At 44.2% G+C, this 17,050-nt stretch overlaps 2 protein-coding genes across 3 annotated transcripts; one reads left to right on the top strand and one right to left on the bottom strand.

Moving 5' to 3' along the window:
• The first annotated feature begins 312 nt into the window (after positions 1-312).
• On the top strand, positions 313-8,252 carry gnsa (glucosamine (N-acetyl)-6-sulfatase a). The gene is made up of 15 exons (XM_084701504.1): positions 313-635; positions 1,180-1,239; positions 1,570-1,776; positions 2,089-2,154; positions 2,578-2,676; positions 3,011-3,178; positions 3,449-3,531; positions 3,625-3,743; positions 3,837-3,940; positions 4,085-4,186; positions 4,507-4,617; positions 4,725-4,835; positions 5,092-5,252; positions 5,414-5,583; positions 7,609-8,252. The coding sequence occupies exons 1-14, from the start codon at positions 477-479 to the stop codon at positions 5,487-5,489; spliced, it is 1,626 nt and encodes a 541-aa protein (XP_084557630.1). The 5' UTR covers positions 313-476; the 3' UTR covers positions 5,490-5,583; positions 7,609-8,252.
• Positions 7,258-15,439, bottom strand: LOC146276824 (adipocyte plasma membrane-associated protein-like). Of its 2 annotated transcripts, XM_084701505.1 has the most exons (9): positions 15,282-15,439; positions 12,805-12,894; positions 12,601-12,722; positions 11,924-12,025; positions 10,955-11,107; positions 10,475-10,590; positions 10,085-10,245; positions 9,094-9,289; positions 7,258-7,989 (listed from the first exon to the last, which is right to left on the bottom strand). In XM_084701505.1, coding segments are annotated over exons 1-9 (1,149 nt in total). In that variant the 5' UTR covers positions 15,284-15,439; the 3' UTR covers positions 7,258-7,782. The 2 variants fall into 2 exon arrangements, with proteins under 2 accessions (XP_084557631.1, XP_084557632.1); XM_084701506.1 differs by lacking the exon at positions 12,805-12,894 and having other exon boundaries at positions 15,282-15,436.
• Between the last annotated feature and the right edge of the window lie 1,611 nt (positions 15,440-17,050).

The following is a 17,050-nucleotide window of genomic DNA, read 5'->3' as shown; positions in this document are numbered from 1 at the left end:
GCTACAAATAGCAGTGAAGAAAATCTGACATTGCTGGTGTAAAACAGAAACATGAAATGAATGTGCTGTAGCCTAATACCCTAAGTCAAACTGTTACAGGGTCAAACCTGTGCAGGGACATTTAGGCTTGGAACAAGGTTATATTTGAATAAGAGTAGACCGTCCAAAAACAATTTTTGTAGGCTACGGCTATTGAACGGACTTTTTAGACTTTTCTTTAGATAGACTACGTTTACAAACTTTAAGTCACAGTGACATAATGCTCCAAGCTTTCTGAAATCAGCTGACCGGTGTTTCCGTTGTGCCAAGCATAACACATGACACAGGGAACAGGGAAGTGCTACCTTTGGAACTGAAAGGCATTCTTTACTCCGCTCTATTTGGAGACGGTTCACTAAAAACATTTCACGCTTTTATCGAGAAACGAATCAGTGGAGACGAACACAGCTTTAGCTATTACGATTTTCCCCGTGAAAATGGCCTCGATCCACCTCCGTCTTCCGACGTTATTGAATGTTCTCCTTATCTGCGTCACTTTGCTGTTAAACAACCAGTGTGTTGTTGCCAAGACATATCGCAGACCCAACATTGTTTTGATACTAACGGATGACTTGGACATAGCAATTGGCGGCTTGGTAAGTACATCATCATATCAGTTTCATAGATAGATGGTCATGCATGTAGATGGTCTGCATGAGAGAGTGTATTCCAAACCAATCGTGCACAGCTAGCCATTTAGCTAGCACTCGCCAGATGAAAGCAAAAGGCAGCCAAACAATAGCTAGCAACCTAGCTTGATTAGCTGTGTAATACAATGTCTTGCTACTAACTAGTTTGTGTAGACCACTGTGAAATAATCGTAAAAGTATGTTCTTCGTAAAGTCCATTATAGTTTTCCTCAGCTAATAATAAGTCCTAATCCTGATCAAACCAACACTCTTAGCATTGACTTCATCCAAAGCCAAACAACCCCACCCTCCTCCTTATTCTAAAGATATTTGGGTTAACCAGGGTTATTTTGTACTTTAACATATTTTAAGTCGTAATAAATGATTCTATTTATAAGTTCAGTTACTCACTTTTTATACGAAGTAATCTGAAGATGTTTTGTATTCTTTAGAAGTCGTTTGTGTCATAATGTTTAAATTGGCCCTTTTAGTTTTACACTCTGTGTTTCAGAATCCATTGATCAAGACCAAAAAACTTATTGGAGATGCTGGGATCTCATTCTCGAACGCTGTGAGTACCCTTTCCCCCATCATATTATTTCAAATCCATGATCAAGCAGCAACTAGACTCTGAATCCAGGGCAGATCATGAAATGCTTTCATCATCATCATCATCATCATCATGTGCCTTGTGACTAAGCATCCTGAATGCTAGTGCTAGTTCAGCCCCTTCGCCTAGCAAGTTCCTACTATCTGTGGAAGTCAGTTCTGTAGCCTGAACATGCAGGATTGGGGGGGGGGTCACATGGTGGTTGGCTGCTGTTTCACAACCCGACCTAACCAAGACCACATCAGATATGTGTTTTATTTTTAAATACCTGCCTAATCCCCCCTCCCCCAGTTTGTGGCCAGCCCGCTGTGTTGCCCCAGCCGGGCCAGCATCTTGACGGGGAAGTATCCCCACAACCACCATGTCATCAACAACACTCTGGAGGGCAACTGCAGCAGCCTAGCCTGGCAGAAGAGCCAGGAGCCCCAGACCTTCCCTGTCCTGCTGCAGACCTACGCTGGCTACCAGACCTTCTTCGCGGGGAAGTACCTCAACGAGGTAGGCTACACCTCCAGGTCACACAATATGTCAAAGGTGACATACTAGATGAGGACATACTTGACTCAGACTGCTTGTAAGGGATTTATTATTATATTATCTTTATTATTATTTTTATCTATGCTTCACAGAAGTGTGTACTGTGTTTGTTAGTACAACATGTCTTCTTATCAAGTAGTGGGCTATGCTTTACCTTACATCTTAAGTCTCCCCCTAACTCACCTCACGCTTGTCTGTCTGTCCTTACACTTGGACAAGAGGTCACGTATTTCATTTGTGTACAGAAACTGATTGTGTGTGTGTGTTTTCCAGTACGGGAACTCTGATGCTGGTGGGCTTGAGCATGTTCCTCCTGGCTGGGACTACTGGGTCGGCCTGGTAAGACAAACAAATGCAACCCCCCTCCCTCCCAAACAAATAGGCCGCTCTGACCCCCAGTAAATAAGATGGCCATGAATCAGCCACACCCTACTGCTCCCCCCCAACTCCCGGTCCTGGCAAGGAGACCTTTCACCGTTTCCCAGATCATTTATTAGCCAAAGACATGCTCTGGTAAATGGGTCGGGTTAGGGTTAGGGTTGTAAGATTGCAAGAAGGGCAGATGTAGGAACTTGCTGACGTCTCTTGGACGTAGTCTTGTGACGGGGTTGTTTATCAGACCAATGGAGATTCATTCAAATAAAATGTTGTCTGAACTCAGCATAGAACTCAAGTTTAAACAAACAAACGAACAACATGGAGAAAAAAATGCCAACTGCTTTCTCTTGAGTATGAATGTTTTATGTGTTTGTCCTCTTATAGGAGAGGAACTCAAAATATTACAACTATACTCTGTCGGTGAACGGGAAAGCTAAGAAGCATGGGCAGAACTACAGCACAGACTACCTGACAGACGTACTGGTGAGAACTCCACTTCCCATCCGTCCTTTCCTCCCTATTCAGCACCTTCAAAACTTTATCAAACACTTGCTCAGTCAACATTGTGGCAATATCCATGTTACAATGACCTTTTATGCAACTCAATTGGTTACTGAACTGTCATTCAAGTCATGTCGTTCTAACCCTGACCTTTCCGCAATCTGTCTCTACTCTTCTCCGTCTTCTCTCACCCCACTCCTTCCTTCGTGTGTCCTCTCTCTCTCTCTCTCTCTCTCTCTCTCTATCTCTCTCTATCTATCTATCTATCTATCTATCTATCTATCTATCTATCTCACACACACACACACACACACAGGCCAACATGTCTCTAGACTTCTTGCAGTACAAGTCCAACTACCGTCCGTTCTTCATGATGGTGTCCACACCGGCCCCCCACTCCCCCTGGACAGCGGCCCCTCAGTATGAGAACAGCTACCCGGACGTAAAAGCCCCCCGGGACCCCAACTTCAACGTCCATGGAAAGGTAGCACCTACCTTATGGGTTCTGTCCTCATCAGTTTCTGGCTCTTTTGCGCTTCACTTGCAGCCTCTCACACGTGTAGCCTTTAAACCCTAAACCAGGATTTTCCTCTCTCCCCATCTTGTGCGCGACCCTAATCCTGAATCATTCTCCTTGTTTTCTCCTTCTCTCACCATAACCCTACACTCTTCTCTCTCCCCCCCCCCCCCCTCTCTCTCTCTCTCTCTCTCTCTCTGTGTCTCTCTCTGTTTCTCTCTCTCTCTTTTTATCCAGGATAAGCACTGGTTGATCAGACAGGCCAAAACCCCAATGACCAATTCCTCAGTGGAGTTCCTGGATGAAGCTTTTAGGAAACGGTCAGTCATCTTCCCCTTCTCAGTGACTTCCCCTGGTGATACTAGCTCACTGCTGCTGCTGAAAGTGTGTGTGTGTGTCCTCCGGGCCTGTAGGTGGCGTACTCTCTTGTCAGTGGATGACCTGGTGGAGAAGGTGGTGAAGAGGCTGGAGGTCAGGGGAGAGCTGGAGAACACCTACGTCATCTTCACCTCCGACAACGGCTACCACACCGGTACACACACACACACCTTATACCAGACACGTCAGCAGGCATGACCAGCATGGCTTGACTAACTCTCTCCCCCTCCACCTCTCTCTCTCCAAGGCCAGTTCTCGCTCCCCCTGGACAAGCGGCAGCTGTATGAGTTTGACATCAAGGTTCCTCTCATGGTCAGGGGCCCCAAGATCCAAGCCAACCAGACCAGCCCGGTAACAACACTGACCTCAAATGACCTTTTTAAATGCTTTGAGCATATAAAAAGGCCCCAAATATATGTGATTTGTTATGAGAATGTATCCGTTGTAGTATACAAAATAATTCTTTTTGCTAAGTAGTTTTCTTGCCATGCGTAGATGCTGGTGGCCAACGTAGACCTGGGACCCACCATCCTGGATATAGCGGGGTACGACGTCAACAAGACCCAGATGGACGGCATGTCATTCCTGCCTGTCATGGTCAGACCAGACCCACACACCATAACTCGACCACGACGCAACACTGGTGCTAATACGCTTGCCAGGCAGGAGAGTACTGACTTCATGTGTGGGTCTGTACCCCCCTCCCTCTCTGTGTCTCTCCCTCTGTCTGTGTCTCTCTCCCTCTGTCTGTGTCTCTCTCCCTCTGTCTGTGTCTCTCTCCCTCTGTCTGTGTCTCTCTCCCTCTGTCTGTGTCTCTCTCCCTCTGTCTGTGTCTCTCTCCCTCTGTCTGTGTCTCTCTCCCTCTGTCTGTGTCTCTCTCCCTCTGTCTGTGTCTCTCTCCCTTTCTGTCTCTCCAGCAGGGGCAGGTGAACAGCAGCAGCTGGAGGACTGACATCCTGGTGGAGTACGAGGGAGAGGGGAGCAACATCACTGACCCAGCCTGTCCCCTGCTGGGCCCGGGAGTATCGGTACGGAGGAACCGGCGGGGGAGGGGAGGGAGAGAAGAACAGTGGGGCACTGAGTCAGGAGGAGAAGGAGGTGGGAGTGCTGATACTGACGTGCTCTCTGTCTGCAGGAGTGTTTCCCAGACTGCGTGTGTGAGGACTCGTACAACAACACATACGCCTGCGTGCGCACCGTCTCCCCCTCTGCCAACCTCCAGTATTGCGAGTTTGATGATAACGAGGTAATGACTCAATGAAATATGTAAGAATTGTACGTAAATCTAAATGTAACTAATAACTTTTCAAACCCAACCGAATTCTAATCCAATTTGATGGTACAGCCCTTTATACAAGCAAAGTCACAGAATACTTCAGCTTCCCATAGAAGCCAACCCTCAAAACCTAGCATTTTAGAACCATACTTACACATTCACTGGGATGCACGCCTACTGCATGTCAGTAAGTTCAAATGTGATGCGCGCGCGTGTGTGTGTACAGGTGTTCGTGGAGGTGTACAACGTGACAGCTGACCCCTTCCAGCTCAGCAACATCGCCAAGAGCATCGACCAGGAGGTCCTGGAGAAGATGAACCACAGGCTGATGATGCTGCAGTCCTGCTCTGGACAAGCCTGCAGGACGCCGGGGGTGTACGACACGCGGTCAGTGGAGGGGGCACACACACGTCCACGTTGCACACGTGCATACTCACCCGCGCGCGCGCGCGCACACTCACACACCTACACTCAAATTCAAAACACATAATATGGGAGGGAGAGAGGGAGACCACGTTGATGTGATTGTGTCCCCCTCCCCCTTCCAGGTACAAGTTTGACCCCCGCCTCATGTTCGGCAGCCACAACCCTCGCATCAGCAGACTGCGCCAAGTGCTGAAGTAAGATGGACTGACAGAGGGAGAACGAAGGAGGAGAGGAGGGAGACTGAGAAGGCCCCTTTTGTCCGGTTGTTGCCTTGTTTCTGAGAACGCCAACGGTACCTGGCCCAATTGGTGTGGGAAAGAGGGAGGGGGGGGGTTTGGTGGGGGAGGGTGGAAGGTCCAATATCTCTATACAACACTACAGCCACTTTTAACAGGGATGCCTTTTTGTACGCAACACTTGCCTGTCATTGCCGTACCGGGCACTCGGAGACAGGAAGTGACACATCGTTTGTTGTGGATTGTCGTAATTCTATACGTGTTTGTGGTGAGTTTGATAGGGCCTGTTGACATTTCATGGTTCTTTTTGTATTTTAACAGTTTCGTTTTCGTTTGATTACGTCCAGATTTTCGGACTTAAGAACCAATGAATATCTCCATCACAGAGCCAGTGTGGCTCGCTAAATTTCCTCCTCTCCGCCGTGGATTCCCATGCACATGCCTACACGTGTACTTTCCTGGTATTGTTATCATTATCAAAGTATTTATTTGACTGTAGGCCTTACAACTGACTGTTTTCATGATCTGAGAACTGCCCAGAACAAGGGACATCGCATAACCCGGATGTATTTACCACAAAAGAGAAGCGGATGTTTATATTTTTTCAGAAAAAAGGGGGAGGGGGGTACACATGACAGAAGGAGAATAGAAAGAGTGATTGTCTGGACTGAATTGAGGGACACGGGCCAACTATGCTTTTACCCTGGATTCAATCAGCCCAATCAAAACGGTTCCTCGCATGTCACACACAAAGACACTCTCACATTTTCCCTGAGATGAAACGATGGTACGTGTTCTTCACGTTATATTGAGCCTATGCATTGTATGAGAACATGAGTTTCATGTGTTCTGCTGTTGTTGATCACAGGGTTTGGATCATGAATGAGCCAAAGGGGAGGATCTGTGATGGTTCTCCAAAGAGATTCTTTTTATGTTTTCTTTTACTTTAATTGTTTGGGAAGGGGGGCCAAATCAATGGTCCCTTCAACTAATCTGCTTAATGTGAATTCTGTAGGGAAAAAATAATTCCTGTTTTAGACAAGGGAATATTAGGGAAGGAGAGTGAGACTGATGCATGGTTTTATAGTAAAAATACCATGATAGTGCTCAAGGAAGACTGAAATCCTAAAGGGAAACCATCTCCTTTATATTATATTACTAACTCCACCTTTGTCATGATAGGGCTGCCCAAGCTTTGCCATCTAACTGTCCCAGCAGTGCTATTGTGGTTCATTCAACATGCATCAAATGAGTTTGTTTGAACTGCCAGTTGTTTGATTGTTGATTGACTGACTGTTGAATTTGTTTGAAATGAATGGTAGTTCTGTTATTTACATCAAAGATCTAGTCTGACTGTATTACAGGTGTAAGGTACTGAACAATACTGGACTGATAATCGTCACACACACACACACTCACACAAAGTTATGCTGTAAACCACAGGAACTGGTCAACCCATTTCAGCTCATTCATGCACTTTCCAACTTGAGAAAAATATGTTTTTGCACATTATTTCTTTACATTAGTCGTTTTGTAACAAAGTATGCATTTCTGGCTTGTGTTTGTCCATTAAACATATTCAGCGAATGGTATATGAATTAATTTGTCGGTTAATGACCAAGTCAGTAAACTGTGTAGCCAGTTTGAAACCTAATCATACCAGCTAACGTGTCACTTTTTGGTGAAAATAGCCATTTTGAATGAAAAAAATATCACCCACGTGAATCGTGTAGATCCGGAGAGTTTTTATTGGTGTGTGGGGGGGTACAATGTTATTTAATGTAAAAACATGCTATTTCATTCAAATTCAACTCCAAGCATTTCATAGTGTCAATGATGAGGCGACAGTGTTATAAAAGTCCAAAGTATGACATAATCAGATAAGAGGCATTCCTTCTGTAAAATTGCTGGCATGTCCACCCCTAACAGCAGGAACAGTGTGGGATAAGATGAGTATCTGTAATTGAATCCACGGTTAAAACATCAGCTACACCATGCCGACGTGTTGACACATGTCACAGTGTAAAAATCCTCTGTGTCACAGTATAAAAATCATATGTGTTTATCTTTTACCTTAACAGTGCAAGAGGCCCTGAATCACTGAAAGATCCAAGTCCCTCGTCTCTACCTTCTAGTAAAGTTCCTCAAGTTATCCCAGATCCAGAAAACCCTCCCACCATTCAGGGTTATGACATTTGATCCCCAACCATACATTCCAGGTCAACTTCTCCCTGCTACCCAGAGGCAAGGCTAGGCTAGCTCCACTCTTCCAGAACAGGCAGAAAAGGCAGGTCGGTGCTCCCCAAGTAGACCCTCCCGCGGTGCTGGAACGCGTCGCTGACGGCCCAGGTGAGGCTGCCGTCTGGGTCATGGAGGGTGCCCACCAGCTGGGCGTCCGGTCCCAGCTCCAGAACCAGGCCGTAGCGTGGCAGCAGTATATTGTACCAGCTCAGGGGAACCACCTGGGACACACACACAAGGACGGGTTCAAAATAGCCTGGCAAAAAGGTTAGGTAGAGTTAAGACCCCATCAGTCAGGTGGCTGAGCGGGTAGAGCATTGGGGTAGGAATCTGAAGGTTGCCAGTTCGATTCCCGGCCGGTGCACATGACGTTGTGTCCTTGGGCAAGGCACTTCACCCTACTTGCCTCAGGGAGAATGTCCCTGTACTTACTATAAGTCGCTCTGGATACGTGCGTCTGCTGACTAAATATAATATATAATAATATCTGTCTGGCCATTACTTCTACCCAGTAGGTGGTGGTAATGCACCAATGACGTTGGAAGCCCTTGAACACAGAAGGAGAATGTGTGTATGGAAGGGGGGGTCTGAGTTCATAGCTTGCACCACATGTGACTAAGGATTAAATAATTTGATCAGACTTAAATTAGCAGAACTCTGCATGATATACTTGGTTTTTAGGATTGTTTCCAGTTTAGACAATTTTATCATATACCATATTCTGCCAAAGTTGTGCTTTACATCTTTATAACACAATATCCCTTTAGTACACTGTGTCTTTGGGAAATAAAGTTCTAAATACATAGCATTAACATTTAGTTTATTTAATCACCATCATATAGTGTATGAGGCTGTCACTGATGTCGCCCTTTGGTGATCAGGGACTACACCCCAAAGTTCACTGAGAGTTCAGCTCAACAACCCCCAACCCACTCTACCGCCCCAGCTATTGCTGCGAGGGAGGTGTGTGAACTGTGTGTGTGTGTGTGTATGTGTCAACTCAAGAGCCCTTGTTGCTCTGCGTCACCCTGTCCTGTCAGATTACACACCATCTAGTCTTGATGCGGGTTAGGAACAAAGGCTGTTTCATCCCAATGCCCACAACTTCAATCTCTCACACACAAACACACAGGTTGGGATCGCGAGAAAGGTTTCAGCATTGTGAAGTTCAATTGGACACGCTGTAAGACCAGAGAACCCCTGACGTTTTTCAGTAGAGACATCAACAAGGCTTGGAGAAGCTTCTCTCCCACAGTCACCACACCAGCAGCGATGAAGACCATGGTGAAGCTGACGACGAAGGTAATGGTGACACTGATACTAACCTTGGCCAGGAAGCGCTTGACGGCCGGGTAGGGGGCAATCATGTCAAGGAACGGAGGCAGTAGCCCTGGAAACCGGGTGGTTGAGATGCCAACCAGGAAGGTTCCATGGTCGCTACGGCGAATGTTGTCTGGGTAACCAATCATATTGCTCATGACCACTTCCTTACTGCCAGCCTTGGGCCCCTTCAGCCAGTACCTGAAAAAGAAAACATACGTCTTTTCAAAAGTACAATATATATATGTAACCCCTATCAATAACACCCTTTCAAAACTGTACAAAGTGCAAATATTGTATGTGAGTGTACAGTATGCAACAAAAATACTGTATTATAACGTATTTCTTCGCCACCCTCAAATAAATGCAGCCTCAAAAAAATCGGAAAAGTTATTTAATTGGTTAAATTAAAACACAGTATTTATTACACAAATAAAACACAAGTAAGTGTAAGCTACAATATAGCAAGGTAGCTGACTTTGCCACTCGCAAATTTGCCTTTCATCAACCCCAAGTTTGCGTGCTACAGATCGGCTGGTGAGTGCTTTCTGCACAAAGGTTGAAAGCTTAAGTGTAAGAAAGTGTCGGCATGCTGCTTCAGATTTCTACACAATGTAGACACACGCGGCATCAATTTCACACTGGGCTTTGTGTTTGACCTCCTTGTCTATTCTTTGTTTGTCTATGGCCGCACTGCAGCTGCAATTCACTAGATCTCTCTTACTAATTAAACGCCGCCCTCGAATAAACGCTGTAGCGCTTATTCGAAGAAATACAGTACATACTATCTACGGTGTTCACAGAAATGTTCTCCGTTTTTTATTTAACCATTATTTATTCAGGCAAAGAACAGCAGGTCACTATTTTATGTTTTATCTTCATATATACACCAGCAGCACTCTAGATGATAAGCCTGAGGATTTACATTGAACAGGGAAGTAGAACAACGTGTCAAACACTGTGTGTGTGAGTGAGTGTGTGTGTGTGTGTGTGTACCTGATGATACGTCCCAGGCTGGTTTCGGCCAGCAACAGGAAGTCCTCATCAGGAGACAGCGCTATGCCGTTGGGCATGTAGAGAGAGTCCAGCAGCACACGCACGCTTCCAGACCCCGGCTCATAGGCCAGGAGGCGACCCAATCGGTTCAACTCGATCACCTGCAGGGCATGGGGTCAGAGGTCAGGAACAGACAATGAGGGGCTTCATTGAAGTCCCCATTAGTGAGTTCTGGCTGGCAAGTTCTGGCTGAGAATGTTTTGGTTCAGAGAGCCAAGCTCGGGGATTCGGGAGCAAGGCACCACGAGGAAGCGCGGTGAATAGTCGCTGTGTCTCTCCATTCCTGTACCTCCCTCTCTTACTTTTCCCTCTCTCATCCAGCTCCCTCACCTCCAGTTTGACATGTCTGCGACCCCAGCGACTGGAGGAGTCGGTGAAGTAGATGGTTCCAGTCTGGGAAGAGATGTCCAGACCACTGAGGAACGCGAATGGGACACCGTCAGCACCTGGGGCACGGTACAAGAAGCTGTGAACACACATTCACTGCCATTTCCCCCTCTGGCATCCGTACCTGCCTACCCACCCTTTTACTTCATCAGGAGGATAAAAGTTTCAAAACATTATTCACTGAATGAACACAACAGCCAACGAGATCCCCAAATGATGATGAAGTATTTAGATGGTAACTGATTTGTTTTGTCATTCTGACCCTCTTAAATGGCGAGGGGGACTATTGACCTTAAGTCTTTTCCCTATTTCCCTGATATGGATAAGAAAAAGTCAGTACAAGTTGATAAATACAAGAACACCTCAGGGATCAGGGAGTTCAGTGTACAGTATGTGCTGGAGCGTTTGGGGCTGGTGTTGGACCTTGGGCGTTGGGCAGAAGCAGAGTCTTGTGTCCATTTTGGGGGTCCACACTGTGCAGGCCCAGGTAGGAGTCAGCCACAATCAGCTGGCCATGACTGTCCAGCCTGACGCCATGGGGACAGCCACACACCGGCTCATAGTCACTACTGCTGCCTGAGGGGATGGGTAAACAGGAAGGAGAAATGAGAGACTGATGTGTTTGGGATAGAGGACCTGTGAGGTGCTCCAGGAAGTAGCTTTAACCAATCCAGACAGGTGCTCCAGGAAGTAGGTCACCCCCTATTCAACCAGTCTGCATCAGATTTATTCTTTTTTTCACCTCTATACAATTTGTTTATTTATATATATATATATATATATATATATATTTATTTGTTTTTAAATATATATATATTATATATATATATTATATATAATCATTATATATAATTATTATGTGTAATCATTATATATATTTTGAAGTTACGGTCTTTTGCCTTTGCACTGCAGTGCTGATCCCCTCAATCACATGGGGAACAGCTCACTGGCTGTGCTCATACAATCATAACTTACACAAGAGTGTTTGTGCTCTCTGAAAGTACTTGTATACTCTCCCAGAATTTGTGTGCTTTCTGAGAGAAAGTTATCGAAGACTCCGAGTTCCACACATCTCTCACTCTTGACACACACACACAAACCCTTGTTTGGGTTGCAGAAGTGCCTCTCTCTCTTGCTCTCCTGGTCTACCTCTCTCGAAAACATTTGGCCTCGCTCCATGAATCATCCCCTCAAACGAACATGAGAAAGAGCCACTGGGAGCCCTCCAACACTGAACCCTAATCCCTGATCCAACAACCTCCCTCGGGTTCTCCTGGGCTGTGATGACTGATTGACTGACTGACTGGAATGACTGATTGACTATCTGACTCGACTAGAATGACAGACTGACTAAATGACTGACTAAATAAATGACTGACTGGAATGACTGACCACACTCTGGGATGTCCTGGCCCATATGGGTGATGAGGGTGAGGCTGTCGTCCTGGCCAATCCTCCACAGCTTCCCATCCACGGTCCCTGTGTACACGTTACCTGAGGAGGCAGGGAAAGGGAACGATGAGCAAAAGCAGGGGGAAGTTAGGGTTAGGGTAGTTCATTGTGTAAGGGTGTCAGGCCTAGGGCTGCACTATGGGCTGGTCATTTGGAAAGACACTCACACAGCAATAAGCATATGGTAAATATAAAGTCTCAATATTATCTGCATACTTTAAATTCATTCTTTAAGACTACAGGACAATTCAGGAACACTGCCTAAACTGACAGACCCTAATGTGGAGTGCAGTGGATGCTCCACTGATCCATAACTCTGCATGTCTGTGTTTCACCATCCATTTGTATATATGTATTTTTATCTTTACTCTTGCTGCATGAATGTATTACCCTGCTAATAATAATTAATGAATGTCCAAATAACCTCTCTTCTCAAAGTTTTCTCAATTGTTCTCTCTTTTCTAGGAGTTTTTTCTTGTCTTCTTTAAGGCCTTTGGTTGGTTTACGTTCAGTTTATATGTAAAGCCCTTTGTGACATTGCTTGTAAATGAGGCTTTATAAATACAATTATATTTGATTCGAAGACAAGCTTCATCTTCTCACACTTAGCTGCTTACCATTCTCATCAGCAGTAAAGGACTCTGGTCCATGTAGTTTTCCAGTGAACAGTCTGCGGCCCTTTTGTAGGCGTTTATTTACAGCGTAGGGGCCCTCAAGGGCAGGAGGGGGCCCTTCTAGTCTGAGACAGATAAAACAATAGCTGAATTGTAAACACATAATTGCAGATGTGTATGTGCGTGTGCGTGTGTGTGTCTTCTCACATGTGTGGTTCAGGGTCAATAGGAGAGGGTATGAGATATACCCCCATAGCTACTGCTATCAGGACAACTGATAAAGATTTCTTTCCCAACCTGAAAAAGTAACAGAAGTCAGATCATTATTGCAGCTTACATTCAATCAGACATCGCCGTCAAACTTACACTCAATTTTCAAGACCAGAGCATTCAAGCAGCCCAACAGTAAGCAAAAAAATGTTGGCTTAATTTTTAGTTCTGACGTATGGCATGAAATTAGTGCCAGCAGAGGAAAACGACTTGCGTACTTGCAAAAACGATTTGTAACTTGCTAAAAAGTTTTTGTGTACTTGCAAAAAATATTTGTAACTTGCAAAAAATATTTGTGTACTTGCAAAAAATATTTGTAACTTGCAAAAATAGATGTGTACTTGCAAAAAAAGATTTGTTTACTTGCAAAAAAGATGTGTCTGTAGAAAATGACTGAAAAATTAGAAGGTAGGCGGGAACACCGCTCTCAAAACCATCTAAGCCAATCAAATATAGCCATTTCTGTGTCCAGTATCATTGGCACAGGATTTGAAGAGGATCCGACAGTGGAGTTGTAGTCACAGACATCGACTTTCCAGTAAATCAGGTCGCCATTGCAGAGCTGCGCATGGCTGTAGAACCTACTGCACATTCAGTCTGTTTTGGCAGGGACATTTACCTAATGTGTGCTTACACACAGAGTAGAGTACAGTAGCTTTGACATGGCAATCGGATCATTGCATAAACCATGACACCCTTCTGAGAATGTTTAATTATGTGAATAAATCTTGTATAACATATCTCCTTACAATAACTTAACTTTCAAATAATATGGTACATTTGTCTAGACATGCTAACTCAACTTACTCAACCTAATAGCTAAACTCACGATTGGAATCATCAGCATTGTACTGGTAGTTTTCTTCTTATTTGCCGATGTTCTTTGTGTGATACACAGACGGATATGTCCAATGATACTGGACACAGAAAGGGCTATATTTGATTGGCTTAGATGGTTTTGGGAGCGGTGTTCCCACCTCCTTCTACAGAGACACAAAACCTTTTTTGCAAGTACACAAGTCATTTTCTACAGAGACCTAATTTTTGCAAGTTACAAATCGTTTCTGCAAGTCCACAAATCTTTTTTTCCAAGAACACAAATCTTTTTAGCAAGTTACAAATTGTTCTTGCAAGTAACAAATCTTTTTTGCAAGTACACAAATCTTTTTTATAGAGCTCTCTCTCCTGGCACTAATTTCACTCCGTACTGACAGGCACTCTTCCTTGACATCATTTTTTGCTCCGAACCAGGGGCGCCGTTTAGGGGGCAAAGGTTAGGACAATTGTAAGGACCCCTGACTGAAAGGGGTCCCAAAAAAATTGAAAAACGAATAGAAATTATACTTTTTTTTTTTTTTTCATGGGGCCCAAAGTTCCTGGCGGCGCCCCTGCTCCGAATACAACAGCCGATGATAAAACAACCGCTGCTGAGCTGCTTTTTTTCTCATTTATTTCAGGAACAATGCACACTGATCAGCGTTCCAAGTGTGTGCTGAATTTACAGAAAATACTGATTTGCTAAAAGAGCTAGACCTATGTGAAATAATACAATCACCTCTTGAAGCAGATCTAGTGTGTCTGCCATTCTGAGTACGCCGTTTAATAAAATCACTAAGAGGAGGTGGAGCCAAAATTGAAATTGAACACAACATGAAATTATTTCAAGCTGTGAAACATCACCACTCTTACAGGAGTTTAGACTGTTGATTTACAAAAATTACTAATGTTATTGTCTTGTAGGGCTGTAGGCTATGGCAGACAAAGTAGGCTATGGCAGAGTTTGTAGTTCTGCAGCCAATTGTATAAATACCAAACCAAAACAAAAGGCAGATTAACGAAAGGGAAGGCAGTAACACCTTTTCTTTTAAAATATTTATTTTTAGAGTTGGTTTATTTGTCTTAAATAATATAATCTACAATTTCTGTTGAAAATTTCGTTAATTCAGTAATGATGACACAAGCGGGAATTGAATCTCACACTGCCATATGCAGCTCGACTAAAAAAATCGTAGTCGACCAAGAGCATATCGACCAGAAAATCGACTAACGCTAATGTACGAAGTGGGGACAGACCTATTGTCCGGATTTCATACTAATGGCCCCCATCCCCCCGGTCAACCACTTTTTGGGATTTTCCTCCTTTTTGACCCTTTGTCCTCCTTTTTGGGCCCAAGTGTCCTCCTTTTCAGGGTCATGCTTCTGGTTACCCTGAGCAACCGTTCACCGTCCTTTTCTGCATAGCCATTTAAGGCATCCAAAAGTATTAGCATACCCGACTCGGCGACCTTATCAAAATTGGTGTCTTATCGCAACCAAAGTGCAAGCGACTTGGATATTTGTTTGACTGTAAAAAAAAAAACGGTCGTTCTCGAAATTTCTCTAATCGTTCGCGAGAGAGAACATTACAAACTTACATTGTTAATCCTTCTCTACTCCTCAAAGAAGACAGCCTTTTTTCCTGTTAGTTCAGAGTTCTCCTCATTGTCGATAGGTACATTCTGGAAGAGTTGCGTGATAAACTGCCTTTGTGTTTGGCGGTGCCGCGCTAGCGTTGCTGGGAAAGATGAGATGTATTCAGTGACGTAATGACGTGGCTCTGTGGTGGCTCTTGCCCGTGAAAAAGCAAACCGTATAATTTTACTGAATCGGTTCTTTGAATCTCGTTTTGTAAAATGATGCCAAATATATTATAAATAATATATATATACATGTTTTTCTCTTTGGTTCACGTGTCATCGTTTTCCTGTGGCAAACAAATACCACCAGTGAGTTTAAAATAATTCCCCCTACCGCTAGCTCGCTCGCTCGCTAATAATGTAATGTAAGCAAGCTTTCTAGTTCACATGTAGGGTGATTTCAGGTAATGTGGGACACTTTTTGGTAGAAGCTCCAGTAGATTTACAAAATAACTGTTAACTCGCCCAGTGGTGTTTCTGTAAATCATTATAGGGCTTAGGAACATTTTTATGTTGGAATGAAATGGGAGTAGCCTACACAATATTTTAGAAGCTACACACTTTCAAACATAAAATGACCCCTCACTCAGGCAGAATTTTCAGGTAATGTGGGACAGCTTGTCTGGTAAAGGGGCACAGTCATCGTCTTTCAGCCTAGTCTGCTAATATAATGATAATTAGTTTATATACAACAATGCTAGGTGCAAGGGTGTGGCAAGATTCATTTAGTTGTGGGGTTTGACTTATACAATAGGCATAAAGTGTAACTGATGTAAACCTTAGTGATTTGCAGTCTATGGCTGTCTACTACCGCGCATTTGTGTACTTCAAGCACTGACTTTCAGTGCTTAGGGCGCTTCACTCACAAAACCGTCAGAATTCAGTGCACTGAAAGTACCCGGATGGCACACTGAAAATGGTCCAAAAAAACAGTGTACAACAATGGACACTACTTGCCCTAAACGGATGCCATCTTTGCTACGTAGCGGAAGAGGAGGGAGGCTTTTCGGCAACTTTTTCCACTTGGGGTGGAGAAGTGCGTTCATTTTGGCAAGTTTTGCGGGTGTCGCGAGCAGATTTGCGTCCGTCACTTCCGCCTAGTGTTTAACTTAAGTGTTCCATTTCAGACAACACTTATCAGCGACGGAGTGCACTGAATATGTAAGTGCACTGTTTTGCAGTGCACTGTATTGCAGTGTACTTCGTAAAGTGTGCGGTAGTAGACACAGCCTATGTGCTAGCTAGCTAGTCTCGCTGCGTTTGCATTTTTTTGGACTAGCGGTCACACTTACAAAGTCTGAAAGTGCTGGTTCGATGACAGTGAGTTGTTATTTAGTTGGGAACTTAAGTGCAGTATGATGCATTGGTATTAAACATTTGAGAATTATCGAATTAAATTACTTTGATAGCATAAACACAGCATTCCTAGATGTCCCACTTTACCTGAAAAATGCTGTTCCACATTACCTGACATGATCAGGTAATGTGGGACAGTCACACAAAAAGTTTTTTACACATTTTGTGTGTTTCAATCAGTGGTTAAAACCCTTCAATATGCTGCAATAGTACTCTTAGTAACTTTTTTAATTCCTTTGCCAGCCTATCATTGAGAAATAGAATGTCATATTCCGCTGTACGTTCGATGCATTTTTTCTGTACCGACCTCTTGTCAAGCCAGATCACGCCTACTCTGATGATGTCAGACAAATAAAAAACACTGCATTGTG

This window comes from Hypomesus nipponensis, chromosome 7 (genome assembly GCF_054491055.1).
Source record: "Hypomesus nipponensis isolate SF chromosome 7, ASM5449105v1, whole genome shotgun sequence".
Taxonomy (NCBI): domain Eukaryota; kingdom Metazoa; phylum Chordata; class Actinopteri; order Osmeriformes; family Osmeridae; genus Hypomesus; species Hypomesus nipponensis.
Note: the sequence above shows the minus strand (reverse complement) of the source record. Positions and strands in the feature narration are given on the sequence as shown.